The 10,592-nt window shown below is 58.4% G+C and overlaps 1 protein-coding gene across 1 annotated transcript in view; it reads left to right on the forward strand.

Moving 5' to 3' along the window:
* The window catches only part of KNDC1 (kinase non-catalytic C-lobe domain containing 1), a 46,239-nt gene extending 38,494 nt beyond the window's left edge, over window positions 1-7,745 (forward strand). Inside the window, exons 22-30 of the mRNA XM_004374990.1 lie at window positions 954-1,101; window positions 1,235-1,414; window positions 1,897-2,103; window positions 2,645-2,727; window positions 3,178-3,328; window positions 4,409-4,531; window positions 4,606-4,665; window positions 5,607-5,764; window positions 7,514-7,745. Coding sequence (XP_004375047.1) covers window positions 954-1,101; window positions 1,235-1,414; window positions 1,897-2,103; window positions 2,645-2,727; window positions 3,178-3,328; window positions 4,409-4,531; window positions 4,606-4,665; window positions 5,607-5,764; window positions 7,514-7,745 — 1,342 coding nt within the window. The remainder of the gene's footprint in view (window positions 1-953; window positions 1,102-1,234; window positions 1,415-1,896; window positions 2,104-2,644; window positions 2,728-3,177; window positions 3,329-4,408; window positions 4,532-4,605; window positions 4,666-5,606; window positions 5,765-7,513) is intronic.
* The last annotated feature ends 2,847 nt before the right edge of the window (window positions 7,746-10,592 follow it).

Raw genomic sequence — 10,592 nt, forward strand, 5'->3', positions numbered from 1 at the left:
CACCCAGGACGGTGCTGTGGGCGGGTGACCAGGGGCACCCAGGACAGTGCTGTGGGCTGGTGGGGTTCTAGAAGACTCAGACAGAACATCAGTGGGCAGAAGAGTCCAGGAGGGGGACATTTTGGGGGCCAGAGGAGCCCTGGGGACTGCCCTAGGGAGGAGGGGGCCACAGCCGCCCCATGACAGGGTGAGGGTTGAGGAGTCTGACCAGAAGGGTAAGGAGGCGGCAGTGGGGGCAAAGAGCCACAGAGAAAGGAGCAGTGGCAGGAGGGCAATGGCCGGAGCGTCTCTGTGCTCAGGGGGGTGACCCAGGCTCTGGGGGGTGACCCAGGAGAGGCTGCTGATTCACAGAAACATTCACAGAGAGATGGGGGCTGAGCCTCAGAGAGGGGCAGGGCCTTATTCACCAGCACAGGAGTGGGCAGAGGATGGGCACAGGACAGGTGGGGAGACAAGCCAGTAGCTGGGGCCGACAGCTGGGGGAGGGAGGGCCCTATCTGGGGAGGGGATGGCCATGGCCTCTGTCTGCATGGCACCGTGCCAGGCCATCTGGGGTCGGTGAAGGGAACAGTGGTAGGCAGCGGTGGGCGCACACTGGCCTGTCACCCCCCCCAGGGCACCCCTGTGCACCACCCCTCACCCACACTGGGTATCAGGTCCCACCAGGGCCCGGGCAGCCCCAGGCCATCCCCACTGGAGAGCCCGAAGCCCCACCTGACTCCTTCTTGCTGCTCCCTGACCCCTGGCCCTCCCCCCAGGCATCCCCGGTGCAGGGTGTGCTAGAGAATTACAGCGTGGCCCCAGGGAGCAGATGGAGATGTGGTCTATCTCGCCTGCCCCCTAGGTGGGTGGAATGGGACTAAATGTCCCCCTTGGAGACAGGCCCAAGCTCAGTTGACAGTGCCAGCTCAGCAGGACCCCGCGAGCTCAGGCCTCCTCCCGTATGTCTGCAGAGCCCACCAGGACCCCACCTCAACCTTCACCAAGATCTACAAGCGCAGCTTCTGCCTGCTGCAGGCCTGGGTGGAGGACTGCTATGCCGTGGACTTCACAAGGAACGCTGGGCTCCTGGGGCAGCTCCAGAGCTTTATTTCCTCCAAGGTGACGGTACTCCAGGCCCTAGTTGGTGGGGCGGTGGGGGCTGTGGCGGCAGCAGGGGTGGTGGGGGCGGTGGGGAGCTGTCCTTGTCCAGGAGACAGCAGCCTCCGAGACCACTGCCTGTGCTCCTGCCCAGATCACACCTCTGGATGGCTATGCGGAGCACCTGCTGGCCCTGCTGGAGGTGAGCACAGACCGGCGGGGCGAGGGGGCCCCACGTGGCGGAGACCTGGACCACCCCAAGGAGGCCGAGGAGGACACCTGGCCCCTCAACGCCCTCTATAAGAAGTTCTCGGAAGACGGCGTCTCCCGGAAGGTGGGGGCTTTTCCCAGAAGAGGGTCTCCATAGACAGTGCCCTTCCCCTGACCGAGCCTTGAGGACACAGCCCGTGTGCACACATACACACATGCATGCACACACCTATGCACACGGACACCGGTACAAGGACACGCAAACATGCATGCATACGTGCATGTGCACGCATACAGGTGCGCATGCACACACTTATATACTTGCGTATGTGCACTTGCACATACACACACATACTTGCATATACACACTTGCAGACACATGTACAAGCACACACACTACACACATACGGGCGTGCATGCACACATATACTTGTATGCACACATACACAAGCACACATATACAAGCACATGCATGACACAAAAGCACACGTGCATACATACCTGCACATATACAAGCACACATGTACGCACACACTCCTCCATGTAGCCCAGGCAGGACCCATGGGGGCCGTGGGGAGGTCCTTAGCTCCACCTGGCCTCGCACAGAGCTTCCCCTGGCGGCTGTCCAAGGGTAACGGGCTGGCACTGGGACCGCACAAGGAGCGCCAGTACACCATCGCGTCGGCCCTGCCCAAGCCCTGCTTCCTGGAGGAGTTCTACGGCCCCTACGCCAGGGTCAGCGAGAAGGGGCCCTACTTCCTGACCGAATACAGCACCCAGCAGCTCTTCACTCAGCTGACACTGATGCAGCAGGTGAGCCCGGGTCTGCTCTCTGGAGGGACAGATGGGCCGTCAGTGAGGGGAGCCAGTGGCCAGATTCTCAAACCAGGCAGGGAGCTACTGCCCGGGGGGTGGCCTAGGAATGGCACAGGGGGCACAAGCCCTCCTTCTGCAGCCTCTACCCCTCCCCTCCGTCTTGAGAGGGCACCCTGTGGACCACTGCATGGAGCAGGCTCGGGAATCTGCCCCCGACCCGACTTCACCCCTTGGCTCCCTGGCTGCAGCTCAGCAGAATGTGGGGCTCGCCCAAGCCTGGGTGGGACCCCAGTGTCGGGAGCACCCCATAACAGAGGCTCAGCCATCCCATCCACACCCAGCAAGTGCCCAGAAGAGCCCCACCGTTCACACCCACTGACCATGTCTGCTGACCACTGCCCACTGGGCACACTGGATCAGCATCAAGCCCATAATTGCAGAGCTGTCCTCCAAAACGCCACATCTCTGTGGGGCCCTTATTTTGACCCCAAGGCCCTTGGGAAGGACACTTCTGAAAGTGTTTTCACACCCCTGACAGGAACTGTTTCAGAAGTGCCACCCCGTCCACTTCTTAAACTCACGGGCCCTGGGTGTCACGGACAAGAGTACAGCCATCCCAAAGTAAGTCTGGGCCCCGGTCAAGGTTGGCAGCCAGGGATGGCGGCCCAGGGTCCCTGGCGCTGTTGGTGGGCGACAGGGTCTTCGGGAGGAGTTGGGGTGGGAAGCGTTTGCCCTTTCTTAGCATCCTGGGGAGGCTCCTATCCCTGGCTGCCCAAGGGAGGGGCTTGTTTCCCCGTGGCTCACCTGGCTGACGCTGGTCCTCAGTATGTGGCCTCTGCCACAGCACAGCCGGGCTGCAGAGCCCCCACAGACCCAGCAGCGGGCATCTTCAAGGTCTGTCCTGGTGTGGCATCCCTGTGTGACGTCGTGTGGGACATCCCTGAGTGTGACACCCCCTTGTGATGCCCACGCGTACCAGCCACGTGTATGACACCCTCAGGTGTGACGTCTCACGTGTTGTCCATGTGATTTTCCCACGTGACGTCTCATGCATCTGCGTTTCTATTCCAGAGCCTTCTCTTCCGAGTCTTTGTCCGCTAAAACCTGCAGCTTGTTTCTGCCAAATTACATCCAAGACAAATACCTGTTGCAGCTGTTAAGGAATGCAGATGACGTGAGCACCTGGGTGGCTGCTGAAATTGTGACCAGCCATACCTCCAAGGTGGGTTCCTCTGCTGCTTCCAGGGTGGGAGTCTCGGGACCTGCTGCCGCTGGGGGTTGGCGGGTTTCTGGGGGTATGGATCCGTCCTGTCAGCCTGGTACCAGATGCAGGGATCAGATACTAGATGTCCTTCCGGGTGAGTGGTGCATGAGGTGAAAGATAAAAGTGGCACCACACACTCACCTACATTGCTGTCACACCAGACACACCCCAGCTGTCAGGTGTGCAGCATCCTCACCTCCGTGCCAGGCGCAGGCATCTCCCCTACTGGGGGTGCCTCTTCTGCCTCCTGCCTCCGGCCCCCCAGACACCTGGCTCCCTCCCCAGGACCAACGACAGGCCTCCCCAAATGGACCCTTCACACATGCATACGCACATATGTGCATATTTGCATGTGTGCACTTGCTGTGACACACATGACAAGTATGGACATTGCGTGCACGCACTGAGACATGCACACGGGCACCCGCCGTGACAGCCATGCACACGTGCTGACACACATGCACGTGCACACGTGCCCATGCACTGACACATGCGCACTCACACGCACTGACACGTGTGCGCACTCACACGCACCGACGTGTGCACACACGCATACACATGCATATGCACTACACACATCAGCAGTTTCTCGCACATAGACACAAAGTCCCTCCTACGCACGCTCCCTCTGCTCTGGACCTGTCTTCCCCAGACCTCAGGGCAGGACGCCTTTCCTGCCCCTGCAGCTGCTCCCACCCCCACCCCACCCCCACTGCCCACTCCTAGCACAGCTGGGAGTCCACTAGGTTTGTCTGGACAGCGGTTTTGCTTCTGAGAAGTTGCACGTCTTTTCACATCCTTACACTGACCAGGCTTTTGCTTTTCAGTTTTGTTTTAAGGCCCATCTGCTCTCCTGCCCCCACCCCTCTACCGCCACCGTTTTCTGACGAGATGTGTTCGCCCACCCACCTCCTTTCTGCACGAATGGGGTCCATGGTCTGCACCTTGAGCCTGGGTTATTCTAATGGGTTCCCCAAAATGCTCCCCGTTTGTTGGGGTTGAAACCCGAGGATCCTGAGTGTCATCTGCTGGTTTCAGCTGCAGGTGAATTTGCTGTCCACATTTTTGCTCATCGCAAAGTCTTGCTACGAGCAGAGGAATTTCGCAACCGCCATGCAGATCCTGGGGGGCCTGGAGCACCTGGTCGTGAGGCAGTCCCCCGTGAGTACGCAGGGGCATGCGTCGGGGGTGGGACCCGCATGGCCACCGGGGGTTCAATTGTGCTTTTGTTCCAGGCCTGGAGAATTTTACCAGCCAAGATTGCAGAAGTCATGGAAGAGCTGAAGGCCGTGGAGGTACAGGGTCACCTGTGCTGCTCACCAGCAGCGTGAGGCCCTGGGCTTCTCCTTAGCCGCGTGCCCTACACACCTGGCAGCTTAGGACCCAGGGGCTCCGCGGAGCCGGCATGGCGCACACAGGGCAGTGCTCAGCCAGCCGGCCTCACCGTGAGCCACCCAGCGCTGGGCCTCTGCCACTCGCCTGTGCAAAGGAGGCTGGTGGGAGCCACACCCTGGGTCACATTCACCCCAGACCTTGCTTGTCTAATTCCTGACACGGTTCCTGGTGCCGAGGCCAGGCCTGGGCTCAGTGAGACCAGCCAGCCTCAACACCTCACACACTTAACACATGCACACAAGCACGTGTATTCTTGGAGGGGCACAGAGGCCGAGCAGTCCCAGGTTCTGGACGCTGGTCCCATGCAGGGCTCCCTGCAGAGAGGGCGGGACTAGGGAGTGTCCCACTCAACCCCAAAGACACAAGCTGAGCATCTCTGTCCCCCAGGCCCCTCCATCCCCTGGCCCCTCCGGCCCCTGGCTCCCATCCCCCAGGCCCCTCCATCCCCCCGGCCCCTCCGGCCCCCAGGCCCCTCTGTCCCCCAGCCAGGTCTTCCTCGGACAAGCTGGGCCACCCTGGCTCTTTTTCAGGGCAAGGCAGAGACTAAAAGAACAAATCTGCTTTTTCCATGGCATGAAGTGCAGAGCTTCTGTGTCCATTCGGGACCTCAAGACCATGGACTTTGGAGCCAAGACCCCAAAGCCAAGCTGCTTCGATTGGGCGGCAGTCAGGGTGTTTGTAGCTGCCGGTGCAAACACACTGGGGCTGGCGTCAGGAAGCCCCGCTGACCCCTCCCTCCCCCTCTTCCCCCCACCCCCGTCTCTCCCTGTCCTCCCTCTCCTGTCTCTCCTGATTCCCCCACCCCCCTCTCTCCCTGACTGCCCCCCACCCCTGTGGCCAGGTCTTCCTCAAGAGTGACAGCCTGTGTCTGATGGAAGGGCGGCGCTTCCGAGCCCAGCCCACGATCCCCTCAGCCCACCTCCTGGCCATGCACATCCAGCAGCTGGAGACGGGGGGCTTCACCATGACCAACGGGGCCCACAGGTGGAGCAAGCTCAGGTGAGAATAAAAGGGTCCACTGGGTGAGGCACCTCCGCCCAGCCTCCTGCTCCCCCTGGCCCCCCGCCTCAAGTCCTCAGCGCTCCCTCCACCCCTTTCATCCACCTCTTTCCTAGGTGTGCAGCGAGAGCCAGGCGCACCTCACCCACCTCTGCACCTGTCCTGCTCCACCCCCACGACCCACACAGCCCACCCTCCATTCTCACTCTGGCCCCTCCTCCACCCCCACACCCCATCGTTTCTCAGCCAAAGGTCGGCTGCCCCTGCCCCGTGTCCTCGTCCACACTGGCAGCGGGTCAGGGGCCCCCATAGCCCCAGAGTACAGGACAGACAGCCTCACTCTGTGAATAGGACCCAGAGGACCTGTCCAGTGGTCCCCACCCCTCCAGAGACCAAGCCTCCTTCTCAGATCATCACCAACTTTTACAATAATATTTTAAGAAACTAACAAATGTATGCTTGTGAGAGATCAGAAAACCCACACAGACAAAAAAGAAACGAAAAATCAAATGTAATGCCGCAATCCAGAAAGAGCCGGGGTGAAGAGCTAGCGTGTGTTCTTCCTGGTTTGTGTGTATGTGCGTGCATGTATATATGTGTATGTGGTATGTGTGTGCATCTGCGTGTATATGTATGTGTGTATAAGTGTGTGTACGTGTGCATATGTGTGTGTGTGCATGTATGTGTACGTGTACGTGGGTGTGTGCATATGCGTATGTGTACATGTGCATGTGTGTGTGTGCAAGTGTGAGTACGTGTGTGTGTACACTTGTGTGTATGCATGCATGTGTGTCTTCTAATTAAACATGCTATCACTCGTACTGGACCTCCAGGCTTTTCACCCATCATCATGATGGGAATACCTACCCACATAACCCACAGTCCCTCAGGCGGACTCTGCTCTGAGCTCCCTTGTTCTTGGGTCATACCCAGTGGTGTGCTGGTGCCTGTTTAACAACCAGCTCTCCGGGGGAACACGCCCCGGTTTGCAGTGTTTGCCGATTCTCCCACCACGGCCAATTTTAAGCTGCTGGGGTGACATCACTGAACGGAGGCTGGGAGAGGTGCACCCAGCTCCCCAGTGGACGATGTCAACTTAAATAGCCCCGGGTTTACTTGTCTGTCCCCTGTACTAAGCTGGGCCCCAACAGCTGACGGAGGGCTTTATTCTTGTTGAAATCCTCAGTACCAGCAGGGCTTAACAGAGCAGCTGTCCAGTAAATAGCTGTGGAATGAAAGTGAACGAATGGGTGGACGGGTGGGTGAGTGGGTGGATGGACACACAGATGGATGGATGGATGGGTAGAGAATGGCGGATGGATGCATGGGTGGATGGATGGACGAACAAACGGATAGACAACAGGTGGATTGCTAGATGAATGGATGGGTGGCTGTATGGGTAGAGAATGGCGGATGGATGGATGCATGGGTGGATGCATGGGTGGATGGACGGACGAACAAACGGGCAGACAATAGGTGGATTGCTAGATGAATGGATGGGTGGCTGTATGGACAGACAGACAACGGGCGGATGGATGGATGGACAGTTGGATGGACAGACGGACGGACAGGTGGTTGGAGAAACAGACCTGAGTAATAGACCTGGTGAATAAGTACAGAACACTCACCCTTTGGTTTTTGTGCTTCGAAAGGTGGTGTTTAAACAATTCACGCGAGCATGCCAGTACCCACGAGCTCACAGAAGGCTGCAGCCCACCGGTGTGAACTAAATTTCGCTCCTCCCAACAGAAACATAGCCAAGGTGGTGAGCCAGGTGCACGCCTTCCAGGAGAACCCCTACACGTTTGCTCCCGACCCCAAGCTCCAGTCATTCCTCAAGCAGAGGATTGCGCGTTTCAGCGGGGCCGACGTCTCCATCTTGGCCGCGGATAGCAGGGCCAACGTGCATCAGGTTACCACCGAGAAGCATTCGCGCAAGATCCAGGACAAGTTCCGGAGGATGAAAGCGACGTTCCAGTAACACAGACGGGTCTGGGTGTTGAACTCCAGGTCGGGGACAGAGCCAGTGGGGAGGGGGCAGCAGGACAGGAAGGAGCCTGTCCCCAAGGCATCCTGCTTGGCAAAGGTCCTGTGCCTCCCAGCCAAAACACTGCGCCCACGGCATTAGATAGCTACTCCCTAAAACCCGCGTGGAAGGAGAGCCGGGCGCTAGTGGACGCGGCTTCTCCGCTCCAGGGCCTGAGCAGACCAGGAGGTGAGGCTTGGAGGGAACAGCCTAGGTGAGACAGAAACCAGCCCAGGGGACCCCGGAGCTGTCCCTCCTCCCCAGTAGATGCAGCCAGGACGGGGCGCAGCAGGAGGTCTGGGGAGTTTCTGCTGGAATTAAAACCAATGAAAACAGATTGATCCGGTCCCCAGAGCTGTATTCCCACCCACGAATTTCATAGACACGAGTCTCACCCCATTGTTGAGTGAACCAGTCCCCCCAAGCCACCTGCAGCTCGCTGATCGGAAATTCTGTGAGCCGGCCCCATGTCAGCCACGAAGGACCAGAACTGACCAGGAAAGCAGGACCCTGCTGGCCATTGACCTGACACGCCGACCCCTGGCTCCAGGTATCCCAGAACCCCTCTGCTTGAGCCTGAGGTCTCCCCTGCCCAGGCTCACACACCACACCCCGCCAGGACCCCCACAGGTGCCGACTGTGAGGCTCACCTATTCTGCTGGCAAGCAGCCTCCGCGGGAACTGAATCCCGCCTCTGCCCGGACCCCTGTGCCAGCCGCTCCAGCCGAGCCTAGCTCCTGGGAAGGCGGATGTGTCAGAAAAGGCTTTGCTTTCTAGAAAACCGCTTGCAGCCCAAGCCAGCTGTGACAACGCAGAGGTGTGGCCTTAGGGGTCAAGCGCCCTCTGGCCATCGGGCGGACAGGGGACCACGGGGCAGCCAGCCGCTGCCCTCCAGCCTTCAGCTGCCATAGCAGCCCAGGGGCCCCTGCCCAGCCCTCCCCGCAGAGGCAATGCCCCCAGCCCCCCACCCCCACACCCCTGGACCGCCTCTGCTTGGCCTCATCACTAGTGCTTTTTCGGACCAGGCAGAGGAACCAGGTCTGCTGCCTTGATGGCACCAAGTTCTTCATGAAGGTTCACTGTTTAAGCGTTTGCACATCAAGTGGAAGAAGGCCCTCTGACCAGTGGGGTGGGAGTCCGGACAGGGCAGCGAGGACAGTCCTCACCAGGGGCCCAGGGAGAAAGCCACTCACCCCACACAGGCCTAGCCCCACTGCAGAACGGCCAGACCCCTTGGCGGAACCCCCAGACACCATCAGCTCTTAGGGTTACCTTGCAAATTACTGCAAATTACTCCAAAATGAGCTTTTAGAATTAGTGATTCTTTAGAGCAACCAGCTAGTGGTAGTTCTGGGGAAGCTGGTACTTGTGATAAAACGCTGAATTTTTAACACGCAGATGAAACATTACCAACATTACTCATACCAACTCACTGGAAACCGCCGTGTCCCGCTTAGCTGTAACAGAAACACGGCACTCCATCCACGCAAGCACGCCGTGTGCTTTTTAGGCTTTTCTATCAGGGGTATGTTCTGCCAATCAACTCAAACATTTTCAGATTTTGTATTTAACAAAAGCAGCGTCACATGCCCGGGTCGGAGTCAGCATCCAGCGCAAACAGACATTTGCAGACGATGCTCGTTCCTCAGGCGCACCCGGCTTCCGGCTTCCGGCTTCAGCATGACTGTTTGCATGCCGCCTGACCTGACGTGACACACATTTCTAAATAAAATCATTTCGACCCGGAGAATGTCCACGTGGTTCCTTTGCTGTTGTCTCCAGAGTGACGGTTGCTTTGTGGGCTAAGATCATCCCCTGCATGGCAGACAAAGAAACCCCTCACAGGTGGCTGAAGAGGTCCAGGGGTATGAAAAGTGCTCATCACAGGACAGACACCAAGTTCGCGGCCCCACAATGTCCCAGTTTCTAATTCAGGCTCCACCATGACCACCAGGTTCACCGCCACCCACGCTGTGAGCCAGCTGAGCCGGGGACGCCTGGCCTCGAGGACTCGACCCCAACCCACCTCTGTGCTGACTAGTGACCCCTCCCTGCACCCACCGACCCACAGTCCAAACCCAGGCAGCACCCCCGGCTCACGTGCCCCATCTCACATGCAGGATCCCCCACATCACCAACAGCCTGCTGACAAGACAATGGAGTTCGCTGCCTGCCCAACAGGGCCACGGCATTTGACCTCCACGGAGCTCTGGCCTCATGGGGGCGGGGGGAGGGGCTGCCATTTACGGAGACCCTGAAGTTTGGCTTAAGGTGGGTATTTCAACGCAGGGGCTTGGTTATGACTCGGAAAGGGTCCTGCTATAGCAGTTTGGACTCCTGGGTGGCGCAAATGGTTAACGCTCTTGGCTGCTAACTGAAAGGTTGGATTTCTGAATCCACCCAGAGGCACCTCAAAAGAAAGGTCTACTGCTTTCAAAAAGTCAGCCATTGAAATCACTACGCAACGCAGTTCTACCCTGACACACATGGGGGCACCATGAGTCAGGACTGACTCTATGGCAGCTGGTTTTTTCTAAGAAGGTTTAGGATTTGGTGGACGCAACAAAGAAAGGGTTTAGGGGCCAGGGATTCAAAGGGTTTTGAGCGTCAACTGTCTGTTGATGTTTCTATGGAAGAGCTGATGGGTCTTTGGGGAAGTTCCCCTAATGAACAATAAGGTCATGTGCCGGGGCTAGTGTCTGGGGCCAGTGGTAAAGTGATGCTAATGAGCACAGTGGAACGGTGAAGTCATGTTAATGTGGACAGCCTGCTGCACGAGGGTAGGTGGTGGTAGCGAAGCCA

Source organism: Trichechus manatus, unplaced genomic scaffold (assembly GCF_000243295.1).
Source record: "Trichechus manatus latirostris isolate Lorelei unplaced genomic scaffold, TriManLat1.0 scaffold00031, whole genome shotgun sequence".
Classification (NCBI taxonomy): Eukaryota; Metazoa; Chordata; class Mammalia; order Sirenia; family Trichechidae; genus Trichechus; species Trichechus manatus.